Source organism: Rhinichthys klamathensis, unplaced genomic scaffold, assembly GCF_029890125.1.
Source record: "Rhinichthys klamathensis goyatoka isolate OS25496 unplaced genomic scaffold, OSU_Roscu_1.1 h1tg000059l_1, whole genome shotgun sequence".
In the NCBI taxonomy this organism is placed as follows: Eukaryota; Metazoa; Chordata; class Actinopteri; order Cypriniformes; family Leuciscidae; genus Rhinichthys; species Rhinichthys klamathensis.
This window is the reverse complement of record NW_026606604.1, coordinates 8,050,714-8,065,820: the sequence shown is the minus strand read 5'-3', so window position 1 is coordinate 8,065,820 and position 15,107 is coordinate 8,050,714. Positions and strand designations below refer to the sequence as shown.

Below are 15,107 nucleotides of genomic sequence, written 5' to 3'. Positions count from 1 at the left end.
ACAATATTGAATTGTACTTTTCCAGTTCTGATGATTTTTTGGGAAATCCTTTCAACGCATAAAGGTCCAAACCCTCAGTATTCAGCATTTATTTTTAGTTTATGAAATGTGGAGATGCACAATAATGACTGTATGTGTTTTTATTGCTGATACGTTCCATATACTGTCGCAGGACATTGTTGCCATATAAATGTTTACATATGTTCGTACAGTGGCCACGGGGATCATGCTCCCACATACTGAACGAAAGTGCATGTACATGAGAAATGACAAGTTATTTTTGAACATGTTTATTCTTTCACCTTAATTTGTCTCACTATGCCATTTGCCTAAATAAAGCAATATGCTCATTTTGATCCATAATCATTTTGTATGTCCCTTCTTCTTCAGTTCGGTTTGTAGGCATATGCCTTTGCTATTTATCATTTAATTAATGTATTATTTTTACAACAAAATCATAGTTTTAGTGCACTAGAAAGCACACAGAACGGAGATTGCTTTTAAAGAATTCACATATTTCTTATTAATGTAAGTACTTAAAAAAAAAAAAAAAGAATAAATAAAATGTTTTCTTCTTTGAAAAGTGTATCATGGACATTGACTAATTAATATTCATGAGATACGCCTTCGTCCCGCCCGCGCGCATTGCATGCTGGGTGAAACGGAAGTAGTGGTTCACGTTGACATTGCAGAGCGTCCGATGATCCGATCTTCACATAAGAGCCACAGAAAGGTGAGTTATGCTCTCAAATCTGTAGACCTTCAGGAATCGAGATTGTTATGTGAAGATATTTAAAAAGCTGGTTGTTATAATGGAGTTTGTAGTGGAATATGTGATTTTGTATTCAGTAACATTGTTTTACATGACTGTATGGATGATGTTATATAACTTATTTTGTAACTATTACATTTTAGGATTTGTCTCTTAAAGATCACTTTTAAGAATAGTGAAAGGTGTAATAGTTCACCCGGAACAACATTGTAATATTGTTCTGAATGTGTATGACAGAATATTTACTACGTTATTTTACAAACTATGAAATTGAGTAGTGACCAGCTCCAAAATTGACCATAAAAAGCACTATAATGGTTCATACCATTTGTGCCATATATTCCAAGTCATCTGAAACATTATGATAGCTTTGCATGAGGGATAGATATTTTGCCTATATTTAGATATGACACTTCAATCTCTCACGTGAGGTTATGACACAAATAATTCCAAATGTCACTTCTTTTCATAACTAAAAACAACACACCAAATTTGATGCACATATTAAAACCCCACAAATTAGACTTTTTATGGAAACTGTATGACATTCTTTTCTCAGAAGAAAGTCTACAGCTATGGAACAACATGAGTATGAATAAACAATTAATTTAATTTGTGTGTGTGTGTTTGTGTTTGTGAACTATTCCATTAAAGGTATAGTTCACCTAAAAATAAAATAAATTCTGTCATCATTTACTCACCCTCAAGTTGTTCCAAGCTTGTATGAACTTCTTTCTTCAGCTGAACACAAAATAAGATATTTTGAAGAATGTGGGTAACCAAACAGTTGATGGACCCCATTGACTTCCATAGTGTTAAAAAAAATACTATGAAAGTCAATGTGAACTGTCCCTTTAACATCATTCAGCAATAGGCTATATTTTTAAACATTTAAAGTCATGTGATATAGATTTTGAACATCATAACACAAGTAATGATGCAACAGGGTGTCCTTGATCTCTTCAGCACTGGTGTTTGTCATGGGTGCATCCGTATCCAGTCTTGCCCCCAATATCCGGGCAGAGTCTGCAATGTCAGCGACTCATTTTGGTGGGGCGACCCCACCCCCTGGGTGTCCCATGCATCAAGAGATCCCTAAAAGTGAGTCATACTCCATCTGTAATCATGAGCTCTATATCAGAGGACTGTATGTAATAATTTGTAATGTGCAATATAAACCCAGGCTCTCCTCCTCCTGAGTGCCCGATGCATCAGGCTCAGACGACTCCGGCCAGCCCAGCACACCAGGAGAGAGCGTACGAGTTTGTCGAATGTCCCATGAGAGCTTCGGAAGGAGCCGTCGATCCCACAAATATGGTGAGCTGAATAACCTGAATCAGATGATGCTCTTTTTGATTTTTGTTTTTGGCTTATGCGTGTTAATGTTGCTTTTCTGTGTACCACAGATGCCCCCTCCAAACCAGGTGCCCGCCCCGGACCAGCCATTCCCTTTGTCCATCAAAAGAGAGGAGTCTAAAATCCCTCGATCAGGCGCAGAACAGAACTGGGTCTATCCTTCTGAACAGATGTTCTGGAATGCCATGCTGCGGAAGGGGTGAGTTTCGGCGTGCTGTACTATGTACAGAAGTATACGCTTGCATAAAGATTCCTAAATCCATGTTTTACAACCAGATACACTGTGTTCATGATTTGAAGAGCTGATATGTAATTTGGCTTAGTTTCAGGAAGTCTGTGAGTGCTGTAACTTGATTACCCAGATAGAAAAAATAGTACATTATTCTCCAATGTCAAGAAAGAGACAACAACAATGGTTTTGCATGAGCTAGGGCGTACGCACTACCATTCAAATGTTTGGGGTCAGTAAGATTTATTTTAATGTTATAATGTTCGAAGTCTCTTATGCTTATATAAGATTATAACACAATGCTGCATTTATTTGATTAAATACACAGTAAAAACTGTAATAATGTGAAATATTATTACAATTTAAAATAACTGTTTATTTTATTTTATTATATTTTAAAATATTCATTTAATTATTTTAAAATGAGTAATTTATTGTGATTGGAAAGCTGCCTTTAGTCCAGTATTCAGTGTCATCACATAATCGTTCAGAAATCATTCTAATAATCACTTTTGATCAATTTAATACATCCTTGCTGAATAAAAGTATTAATATCTTTTGAACTATATCAATATATAATGTATAAAAAATGTGTATATATATATATATATATATAAATATATATATATATATATAATTTAATTATTATTCATAAATTATTAAATAAAAACATACTTTTTTATTTACTAAAAAGTTTTTAAATAATATATATATATATATATATATATATATATATATATATAATATATATATATATATATATATATATATAATGTGTGTGTGTGTGTGTGTGTGTAAAATATGTTAATATATATATATATATATATATATATATATATATATATATTTATATATTTTTTTGTTGTTGTCATGAATTACTGTTAATTGCTATTTGTTGTTTTGCTAGGTGGCGCTGGAAGGATGACAGTCTTGAACCCAAAGACATGTCCGATATAATCAAGATCCACAATCGTAACAACGATCAAGCCTGGCAGGAAATCTTGAAGTGGGAAGCCCTTCATGCCAGGTGACTGCAACACAACTCTCATTTTCACATGATCAGTGACTGAAATCACTTTACCGTATGATTCGGAGAGCAATGCTGTATTACAGTGTCTTCCAATGCAGTGTTTTTTTTAATTAAAAGAAGTTAATACATTTATTCATCAAGGATGCATTCAACTGATCAATAGTGACACTAAAGACATTTATAATTTTACAAAAGATTTCAATTTCAAATGAATGCTGTTCTTTTGAACTTAATATTCATCAAAGAATCTTGAAAAAATATATCACGGGAATAAATTATATTTCAAAATATTAAAATAGAAACCTACGGAAGCTTGTTTGCGGCACGGAATAGAAAATAAAAAAGGTAATTACGACTTTTTAATCACACAATTCAGACTTTCTAACTCACAATTCCAAGTGTGAATCTCACAATTCTGAGAAAAAATATTTGTGAGATTATAAACTCGCAATTGATAGGGACATTTTTTTTGCTTTTATATCTCACAATTCTGACTTTTTTTCCTCGCAAATTAAAGTTTACATCTCACAATTCTGAGAAAAGAAGTCATAAACTCATAATTGCGAGATATAAACTCGAAATGACAAAAGGTAACTGACTTTTTAGATTCTTTGTTTCTCATAATTGTGAGATATAAACTCTGAATTGTGAGGTAAAAAGCTGCAATTAAATGTTTTATTCCATGGCGGAAACGAGTTTCCATAGAAAAGAGATTTTAAATCATTAAAATATTTCAAAATATCAGTGTTTTTGCTGTAGTTTTGATCAAATAAATGCAGCCTTGGTGAGTATAACAGACTTCGTGCTGTTCTACAATGTGTTCCAATGCAGTTTTTATATTGTTAACACGAATAAAAGCTGCATCATCACCTCTGCAGCCCTGTTGCTGCCAGATAAACGAGGTGATAATTGTGTTAGTCGCCTTCTGTTTGTCATTTGATGGTCACTGGCAGTGTGATCTGCTTTGTTGTTACAAACTGCCAAGTATGCAAGAATGATCATAGCGCCCTAGACTACTGTTAGTTTCAAACACATGTTTGTTTCTGGCAGCGAGTGTCCATGCGGTCCATCTCTGAAGAGATTCGGGGGCAAAGCCAAAGAGTTTTCACCCAGAGCCAGAATGCGTCACTGGATGGGGTGAGATATAAAAGTGAATCCCAAAGGATCCTTCTCATGTTGTGTTTAAAACACTGCAGAGTGCTTGATTTCTCTCTGCTAACTTTCTCTGTAGATATGAATTGCCGTTCGACCGACATGATTGGATCGTAGATCGGTGCGGAAAGGAAGTCCGCTATGTCATTGACTACTACGACGGGGACATCGATAAAGACACCTACCAGTTCTCCATCCTGGACGTGCGTCCGGCCATCGATTCTATGGGGGCCGTCTGGGATCGGATGAAGGTGGCCTGGTGGCGCTGGACATCGTAGAATCCATCCTAACACAGTTATCATTTCTGCACCACTATAAGACTTTGGTACCAAAATACTAGAAACTGCATTCTACGTTCTCTGAGATTGGTTGTTTCTCAACTTCTTTGAGTTCTGACTTTAACATGAATCGTCCCAAGTTATTGCACAGCGAGAAACTTACAGGTTGTTAAAGGAGAACTCCGGCGCAAAATGAACCTTTGGTCTAATTACACATTGTTACCTAGTCAACCATTATCTGAGATTTGTTTTCATGATTATCGAATGTAAATAGTTTTATCTCTACAAACAGTTTAGCCTATAAAGCTAGTATAACGCTAGTATATTGGGCATAGTGTAATGACAAATAAAAATCGCTTGTTAATACCACTAACAAGGCTCAAAATAGCCCCACACTAACACGGTAGCATAATGAGGGTCCCTACCTTCAAACCGAGGCATTGAGAACTTTGTCAGTGTCTACAGTTTAATAAGAAGATATTTTAAACATACAGTCAACTTCGCGTATACAGGCAGAATCCATCTTTGAAATACAGCCTTTACCAGTCGATCTACGAACGCCGATCCAAGCCTGCTGTTCGCGCTCACCTTATCACAACTTATAGCTCGTTCACATCTCACCAGCGCACTTGGATCGGCGTTCGTAGATCGACTGGTAAAGGCTGTATTTCAAAGATGGATTCTGCCTGTATATGCGAAGTTGACTGTATGTTTAAAATATCTTCTTATTAAACTGTCTGGACACTGACAAAGTTCTCAATGCCTCGGTTTGAAGGTAGGGACCCTCATTATGCTACCGTGTTAGTGTGGGGCTATTTTGAGCCTTGTTAGTGGTATTAACAAGCGATTTTTATTTGTCATTACACTATGCCCAATATACTAGCGTTATACTAGCTTTATAGGCTAAACTGTTTTTAGAGATAAAACTATTTACATTCGATAATCATGAAAACAAATCTCAGATAACGGTTGACTAGGTAACAATGTGTAATTAGACCAAAGGTTCATTTTGCGCCGGAGTTCTCCTTTAATATCCTCTGTTGGAGAGCAACATAAATCAGTGTTTTTTTTTTCTGCTGTTGAAGTTTCTGAATTCATTGCTGGCAATCATCTCTTTTTCTACTTTTTGAGTGATGGTTATTAAATTGAAAGCTCGCTATCTGATCTTACCCAGAGGTTAAACTCATCTGCTGGTTGTTTTTCTCTTTCAAAGGCTAGTTATTGAGTGTTTTAGTTCATATGCAGAGTGATTGGCAGCTGTTAGCGTTTGTAGCTTGGTGAAACTGTTTGCTCATGAATGTAATTGATCTGATGAATCATATAAAATTGTTTCAACTCTTCATATTCATCCTGTGGTCAGGTTCAGTTTTAAAATTATGTAATTTCTCATACCTGATGTTATTTATTTTGCTCAAACTGCTTTTTTGTCTGTGTGTATGCTAATGTGTTGCTGACTGCTCTTTGAGTGAGTGTTCCTGAAAAAAGAAAATCTCTAAATACAATTTGTAACCCATTTCTATTGTTTTAAATCTGACCTTTACCAAATTAAAATTCCAATTAAACACGCCTGTCTGCTCCTCACTTCTGCCACTTTCCAGATCACACCGGCAGGTGGTGCACTTTCCTCAGACAATTTCAGTTCTTTCATTATTGTTCATCGGTGATAATGATTAAAGCCGACCATTTCCAAAGTCACCTATGATTTAAAGGAGTTAAGGATGATATTGAACTAACCATTTAAACTTGTTTTAAGCTTCCTTTTAAATAGTCATGAACCATTGGTTTGTTTGTGGAGTTAACTGAAATTTAGGTCAGTCAGCTAACGTTAAGCACTTAATGCTGCCTTCACGTATCGGAAATGTCCTGCTTCTCAAATCGCGATTAGCAGCTACATCTCATTCAAGTGCTTTGTTGTCAGAAAGAACAGGAACCATGGAGGACAGGTTTATTCAATACGCCATTTTAATTCATTATTTTGATATCAAGTATCACATTGCATTTTTGCAAACATGACAGGCATGTTTATACAATCTACTTAAATGTCCTAATTGAACTAAGGCCTAATCCTGTCTTAATCTTGTTTGTAAACCGAGCCAGTGTGTCAATGTAAGCCTACTGTATCTTAAAAAGCCCTTAATTTAGACCCTTTTGGCTTTCTATAGTCCAATGTGTATTGTACACTGACAGTTTACAATGAGTCATTAATTTTTAAGTTTGTTTTGGGGTTAGCATGATGCTACATTGAGCATTTCTGAGAAAAGTAGTTAGATTTGCCAATGCCTAAAACTACAGGCTTCTAATCTAGACTGGATGAAAATATATATGTGACCACATTTAGAATTATAGTAAGAAGGTCAAAGAACACACGATATTTTTTTCCCACCAGTTTTTATTGTTAGTTGTGCTTTTGCACCTGGTAGACCTCCTTGAATCCTTTGTCCATAGTAAAATACTGATGGAAACAAAAACAGCAGCTTCAGATGATGCCACTTGTTGTTTAACAGTATATTTACCCTAAAGGTGATGAAGTCAATCCTGTGAGAGCTGTTTGAAGCCCCAAAGAGGAGAAGCAGAGGCTCCTCATATCTGTGAGTAGGTGTGGGAAAGAAATCTCCACTAGCGGCCAAGAATAACCTCATCCTCTGGGGTAAGTTTCCACCTCTCCGTCCTTTACAGATGAGAATCTGATTTTGCCTAGTTTTGAGAGCAGTTTTAATTCTGACTGATCTCTCAGCAGTCCAGTGTTTTTAGACTATGATTACACTATATTTTGGGGTCCATTGAGTTCATTGTGCCGCCCTAGTCTTTTGAATAATGTATGTGTGGCGACAAAGATACTGTATGTTTGTATTTGGGGTTTTTTTTGTCAGGGGTTCTGTTTGGCAGGGAACCAGACAAGCCCCTTGTAGTGCACAGAACAGATATACAAACAGCCCGTGGCAGTCGAGTCTGGCGGGGGATTCAAACCCCCTGCAATCCTTCCAGTCTGTTTCATTTACATACCAAAAGATGCCCAGCTGTGCCAAGTACCAGGCCTTGTCTAGATTGCAGAACTGTAACATTAACAATGGGAAGGAGTAGGCTAACAGCTGGAAAGTTTCTAGCTAGCGGGTCAGTGGTGGTCCTGACCTGACATGGACGTTCAGATGTTGGCTGATGTGTTTGCTACTGTATTGATTGCAGCTTGTGGTTTGCCGATTCAGTCCCACTTACTGTATTTTAAAGGCTCAGTTATGACGAGCTTGACTAAAAGCGACCAGTTTGAAGATAAATCCATGAAGCCTAAGCTCATCGGTTAAAGCGATCAAGTCTCTTCAGAAAATTTGGACTAAACTGCTCAATTCATACGGATTAGTTTTACGATCTCTTTATGAACTTTTCTAAGGGTCAAAGTGGTAGTTGCGTAGCTGTCAATGGAGGTATAGAAAGCTCTCAGATTTCATCAAAAAGATTTTTATTTGTGTTCCGAAGATAAACGAAAGTCTTACGTGTTTGGAATGACATGAGGGTGAGTAATGACAGAATTTAAATTTTTGGGTGTACTATTGCTTTAAGGCTTGTCTGTGAAAACCAGGCATATTTGTAAGCTATTGAATCTTTAGGCCGCACTTAAAAATGTATAAATGTCGTTGAATTATATAAATCCATGTGGCATTTCTTGGAAGGAAGGATAGTGCAAGCACACTTTCATAATGCAGACATTCATGCATTTTTAAGTGGCATAAGTGTCGAAATTGGTTTTAGGGTCACTGCATATTTATACAAAATATGTATCTGCCCTATCTGGAGCAGTGAGAAAAGCTGTCGCAGTGAATCCTTGTAATGTTGTGTCTTCTCCCCAGTTTAAGTGAAATTGCTTGTTTATCAGCAACTGTTTTAAATGCAAATCCCATGCATGATTTGCATCTGGACCACTTCTCCCACACACTTTACGGTAAACACACATCAGTATAAAAACACACACACACACACACTGGAATAGGTAATTGTGCTCTTCTACATGATAATAATAAAGAAAAGAGCGTTATGCTAAAACTAAATGAATGCATGCAGAGTGTTTAAGGGCTGTCAGTCTGGGGCCTACAACAGGAAGACAAGAGTCCCACAGGAAGCTTTACTGCACTTAAGCGTTTTATTTGAAAGTAAAATGTAGTAACCATGGAGACAATTTTATGACACCCCCACTACCATTTTGTACAATCAGTGTGAGTTTATTCTGCACACATCAATCATTTTGTTTTGCAGTTATATTATACATCAGTTTTTTTTTTCAATTACAGTTCTCAGTAAAGGTTTCAGTAGTCAAAATATTGTATGAAATTAAATAAGCAACGTTTATTTCAAGAATTTCAGTCAAATTAATTGTGCATTTTCAAGTTGGCAGCCATAATACCTTTCAAAAGTAATAATATACCTTGTCAAAATAACAATAAATCCTACAGTAAATAGTCTCTCTGCTGATTTATACAGTATAAAACTAGGTATAATTTATTCAATTCTAATTTATTTAGAGCTTATTTAAATGGTTCCAAAGCAGATTAAAACGAAACGGATCAACGGCTAAAAATACTAAACTTTATAAACTGTAGTGGCCAAAAGTAATGTCTGGCATAGAAAAATGTACATCTTGTAACAAGCATATTGTGGAGTTGTTAATAGTTTTATTTGGGATATCACAAATTAATGAAACATGCCAAATTGTGCGGACATAATTTTTTGGCCAGGATGTCATACAAAGAAATTATATACACGTGCAAAAACAAGAGAACCAACAAAATATTAAAAACAAATAACCCCTCCGGACACACACACACACACACACACACAAATATATATATATGCATCTCTGCTGCTTCAGATGCTTTTTTTATCTTTGTGTGGGGAAAAATACACTGTTTATGATTGTGATTACTGACTTTTTATTCTTTATTTTTGATGTTCAGTCTTCTTGGTGGATGTCAATAGTTTTGAATTAGGCATTTACAATAAGGAGGTGCATATTGGCCAGCTTAGAGGGAAGTTTTTGGGATCCTTGACCTGTTATTTCGTCTTGTATTTGAAGCGTGTAGCAAAACAATGTTTGTGGTGCTTATAGAGGTGTGATTGTGAAGCTTTAACTCTGTGAATTATTTTTTCTCATCTGCTTTGCCCCAAATTGGGCAATTTCCTCTAGCCAAATACGTGCGGTTCCATGCAACAAGGAAAAGCAAAGCCCCAGAATTAGAAAAGAGAAATTCATCCTTGACACGAGAAAGTTTGGGAGGTCTTTAAGGCGTTTACAACATCAAGTCAGTCCGAGCAGCCCTTAGGCTGCAGAAATCCAAAGACGTCAACATTCAACATCCAGTCTGACTTCCTCACCTCAGATAATTTATGCACACAGCACACCGCCAGAGGGCTTTTGAATTCATTAGGCGCCACTACTGGACCTCACACTGTTAGTTTGTGTGTGCACCACAGGTCATGTTCTGAAAGGACCCGAGTAGTTTGTGGCCAAAGGATTGGCATGGATCCATCTCAGACGACCCTCGGGAGATTTGATACGCAGCCCACTGGAAAAAGAGAGGGAGAGGGAGAGAGAGCCTTCCGCAAGGCCTAATCAAAGCGGTTTCAATTTGTGCCGTGGGCTTATCGCAGCACTGGAAGTGATGAGTTCTTGACTTTTATAGTGCAGTCAACCAGCACGCTGAGATAGGCAGGCCTTCCGCATTGTTTTTTAATGAGCTCTGATGGAAACGGGTAGAAAACGAAGCAGCTTAATAAGTGCAGGGGGGAAACCAGCCCATGCATAATGACTATTGCAATGATCAGACATCTCACACTCCACCCAGATCAATAAACCCACCCTCATGTGGGGCTTCTTATCGCGCGCTCAGAAAAGATGGAATATCAGCAGCTGTAGAATAATTGTTTCGATTGTTTGCGCCATCGTGACCTCATTTTCTGTCTCATCACGATTGGATGGATGTTCATCCTGTCTGATTGGCTTTGCTCATGACCCAAAACATACTCCTCACCTACACTAATTATTTCTTAGATTAGTTGTTGAAGTAATCAAATGTAACCAGACATTTGGAGCCCCACTGCTTCATGATTTTGTGCGAGTGAACGTTTCTGAAACTGAGATAAGGATTATGGACGTTAATAGTGATTTGATTTGGACACCGCGGTCCGGACTGCCTGTCATCGGGCTTAATGTAATAGTTAAAATTCTGTCATTGTTTACTCACTATAATGTCGTTTTAACCTACTTTTAAACGTAGCCAAAAATAGTTGAATTCGACAATAGAATCAGTCCGATTAATGAACGAATCATTCAGACAGGTTGTGTGAACTGAATCAATGATTCACTGAAAAGATTTGACTCAAAAAAATCATTAATTCAAAAAAACTCACCAAAGAGATTCAGTTAAACGGTTTAAATTTCAAGAATATACACTCACCGGCCACTTTATTAGGTACCCCATGCTAGTAACGGGTTGGACCCCCTTTTGCCTTCAGAACTGCCTCAATTCTTCGTGGCATAGATTCAACAAGGTGCTGGAAGCATTCCTCAGGGAGTTTGGTCCATATTGACATGATGGCATCACACAGTTGCCGCAGATTTGTCGGCTGCACATCCATGATGCGAATCTCCCGTTCCACCACATCCCAAAGATGCTCTATTGGGTTGAGATCTGGTGACTGTGGAGGCCATTTTAGTACAGTGAACTCATTGTCATGTTCAAGAAACCAATTTGAAATGATTAGAGCTTTGTGACATGGTGGAAGTAGCCATCAGAGGATGGGTACATGGTGGCCATAAAGGGATGGACATGGTCAGAAACAATGCTCAGGTAGGCCGTGGCATTTAAACGATGCCCAATTGGCACTAAGGGGCCTAAAGTGTGCCAGGAAAACATCCCCCACACCATTACACCACCACCACCAGCCTGCACAGTGGTAACAAGGCATGATGGTTCCATGTTCTCATTCTGTTTACGCCAAATTCTGACTCTAACATCTGAATGTCTCAACAGAAATCAAGACTCATCAGACCAGGCAACATTTTTCCAGTCTTCAACTGTTCAATTTTGGTGAGCTCTTGCAAATTGTAGCCTCTTTTTCCTATTTGTAGTGGAGATGAGTGGTACCCGGTGGAGTCTTCTGCTGTTGTAGCCCATCCGCCTCAAGGTTGTGCGTGTTGTGGCTTCACAAATGCTTTGCTGCATACCTCGGTTGTAACGAGTGGTTATTTCAGTCACTGTTGCCCTTCTATCAGCTCGAACCAGTCTGGCCATTCTCCTCTGACCTCTGGCATCAACAAGGCATTTCCGCCCACAGAACTGCCGCTCACTGGATGTTTTTTCTTTTTCGGACCATTCTCTGTAAACCCTAGAGATGGTTGTGCGTGAAAATCCCAGTAGATTAGCAGTTTCTGAAATACTCAGACCAGCCCTTCCGGCACCAACAATCATGCCACATTCAAAGTCACTCAAATCAACTTTCTTCCCCATACTGATGCTCGGTTTGAACTGCAGGAGATTGTCTTGACCATGTCTACATGCCTAAATGCACTGAGTTGCCGCCATGTGATTGGCTGCTTAGAAATTAAGTGTTAACGAGCAGTTGGACAGGTGTACCTAATAAAGTGGCCAGTGAGTGTAATTACATTTGATTTTCCAGTTTAAAGTGTGGAGAAAAAAAAAGAAATGCCATATAAAAAACCTCCAATAAAGTTACTTTTCCATTGATCTCCCCATGACCATACGTCTAATCGCACACATCCTTCTCTCTTTTTTTTTTTTTTTAGCTTCCAGCATGTTTTAGTTGAATTAATCCTTGATGTTGAATTAAAATGAGCTCTTTTGGGTGTCTGAAGAGCACAGTAGATTAATTATACCCGTCTCATTGTAATGGCCGACCATGGTGCTCCTATCTGGCCATGAGTGGTAATAGCTTTTGATGATGATCCTTTATCCAATTACTGGCTGGTGACCTGTGAGGCTACCTGTGTTTGTGGGCTCAGGTTGGATTCATTAGCGGGATAAATCCGCTCCTGACCTGCTGGATTGGACTGGATTTTGGGGGCCACGGGAGGGGACGAGCAGCCGGTGTTTTCTCAGGAAAAGGAAACGTGAGATTGACACCCCTCCCCCCACTTCCCAGATATCAGCTCTGTGGCTGTGATAAATGGTAAAGGCTGAAGGAACCTCTGACCCTATTCAACAGGGACCCAGTCAGATAGACAGAGAGATAGACCACCGAAGACAAACAGCACAATAGAGAGGAGGAAAAACACTTCTGCTCCCTCAGGTTAGGAGCCCCAGTGGCCCCCGGGAGGAAAGATGTACACATAGCCATTTCCGAGCACGGCTGCTATTATCTCCGCAGGTCTTAAATAATAACAGTGTGTGTGAGAGACACAGGCTGTGGGGAGATTACTGTAATCAGACAATACAGTACATGAACGGACGCCCTGCGGCACGTCAGTAGGTTGGATTCTGGATGTTTGGCTTCCCAGAGCGATTTTAAACTCAAAACCAACCTTTTCTGATAAGGTTCAACTCATTTTCTCAGCTCTACATCGAAGTAGAATGAAAACTTAACTTTAAAGTGTAGGTTTCTGCTGTTCTCTGTGAAATGACTGTAGATGGATGGCCTTTAAAATGGTGTGGGTGGGTTATTAATGTGCTTTATTAAGTTTTTTTTTATTTTTTTTATTTAACACTTGAGAAGTGATTACTGTTTTAAAGTTATTTTGTTTACATGAAGTTCTCTGCATGACTTCATTAGTTAGGTTATTAGCTTTAATCTCATTAAAAACATATCATAATGAATAAAGTATTTTAAACAAAGTTGTGAGAAAAACTAATCATCTAGATTTCTGCAGTAATGGCCTTTACATATACAGTGACCTCAGAAGTATCTGTACACACTTAATCATGCCTAACATGTAAAGATGTCATTGCACGGCCATGGTTATTATAGTTAACTAAAACTAAAACCATTAAAAAAATGTCTTACTCGAAATAAATAAAACAAAAAACCCTTAAACCTATTTTTTCCCCAAAACATTTTTCAGTTTCATTTAGTTTAATTTGATGTGCTAAAACTGAAATAAAAATTAATAAAACCATGTAGATACAGAAAAAACTATTAGAAATGACAAACACACTAATAATCAAAATGATAATAATCTCTATGATACTAAAATAACACTGCTGCAAACAAATAATGCTCGAGACTTTCACTTTTACCCATTTTTACAAGGGGTTTTAATCAACTTTTCAGTGACTATTTTAGTAGAAGTAGTTTTATAATGTGCTTGTGCTATCTTTCTTTAAAATAAATGACACATAAACTAATTCAAATAAATGTATTTATTTAAAAGAAGAAAATAAATGTATTTTACAAAAAAATAAATAAATAAAAATTCATACATTTTAAGTGTGCAAACACTTTTGGAGCCACTAGTAATTCAATAAGTAATTCAAGTGCCAGTAAAAATGGATTAAAAAGCAAATTTGCTTCCAGAGAGAATGTGATGGTGCTGAATTGCTTTGGTCAGCCTGATTATGGATTGAATTATGCTTTTAAAAAGCATTGTTTAAGTTAAAACATGTAAATGAAAACATTTCTTCTATAAGGTGCAATTTGGAGGGTTTACAAATTTCTTCTCACAACAACTGTATGTATTTTAAAGCCAAATCTTGAATAATCTAGAAATATTTGAGAAATATAATATAGCATTTCTGTAGAGTTTGGAGTCTCACTGTGTTTTTTATACTGGTAGTGTGCAGTTTAGTGCACTTACAAGTCAGCCCCCTGCCCTTGTCAAATTATCATTACGGTTTCTTAATTACAAAAACAGCCAGATTACAGTAGCTCATTAGCATGCACCCTTGTGCACTCATGAAATATGTATCAATGTTGTGCAGATGTCTTGTATTCACTCAGTTGAGGCAGGTTGTAACGAGACAAGCACCTGCATTTGCTTAATGTGGCTGGATATATTGGATGCAATATATTTTATTGTTAACGTCAAAGGTTGTGTCAAATCAAACACAGTGTGCCTTTTAGTGTATAGAAGTCAGTCAAATCAGACATATGCCATGGTCAGGTTGCATTTTAACCTCAGATTATGAATAAAACTGTTTCTTCTCTGCACCTTTATGTAAAAATCACTTCGTTCAAAACAATTTTTGAATAATGCATATTCAGGACTTTTAGTGCACGATGTAACTTATTTCTTTGAGCTGTAGTGTTGCTCATCCGCCACAAGAGGACACCGTTGCCCTTTAACAAAGT

General features: G+C 37.3%; 1 protein-coding gene across 1 annotated transcript; it reads left to right on the top strand.

Moving 5' to 3' along the window:
- The first annotated feature begins 1,711 nt into the window (after positions 1–1,711).
- Positions 1,712–4,984, top strand: LOC130084066 (holocytochrome c-type synthase). The gene is made up of 6 exons (XM_056249228.1): positions 1,712–1,873; positions 1,956–2,089; positions 2,179–2,327; positions 3,265–3,384; positions 4,438–4,524; positions 4,619–4,984. The coding sequence occupies exons 1-6, from the start codon at positions 1,753–1,755 to the stop codon at positions 4,815–4,817; spliced, it is 810 nt and encodes a 269-aa protein (XP_056105203.1). The 5' UTR covers positions 1,712–1,752; the 3' UTR covers positions 4,818–4,984.
- The last annotated feature ends 10,123 nt before the right edge of the window (positions 4,985–15,107 follow it).

Bases quoted from the DNA above. Each gene is read 5' to 3' on its own strand.
- LOC130084066 (XM_056249228.1), top strand. From the start codon at position 1,753: ATGGGTGCATCCGTATCCAGTCTTGCCCCCAATATCCGGGCAGAGTCT. The intron at 2,090-2,178 runs GTGAGCTGAATA...TGTGTACCACAG, and splicing joins CCGTCGATCCCACAAATATG to ATGCCCCCTCCAAACCAGGT. The intron at 2,328-3,264 runs GTGAGTTTCGGC...TTGTTTTGCTAG, and splicing joins AATGCCATGCTGCGGAAGGG to GTGGCGCTGGAAGGATGACA.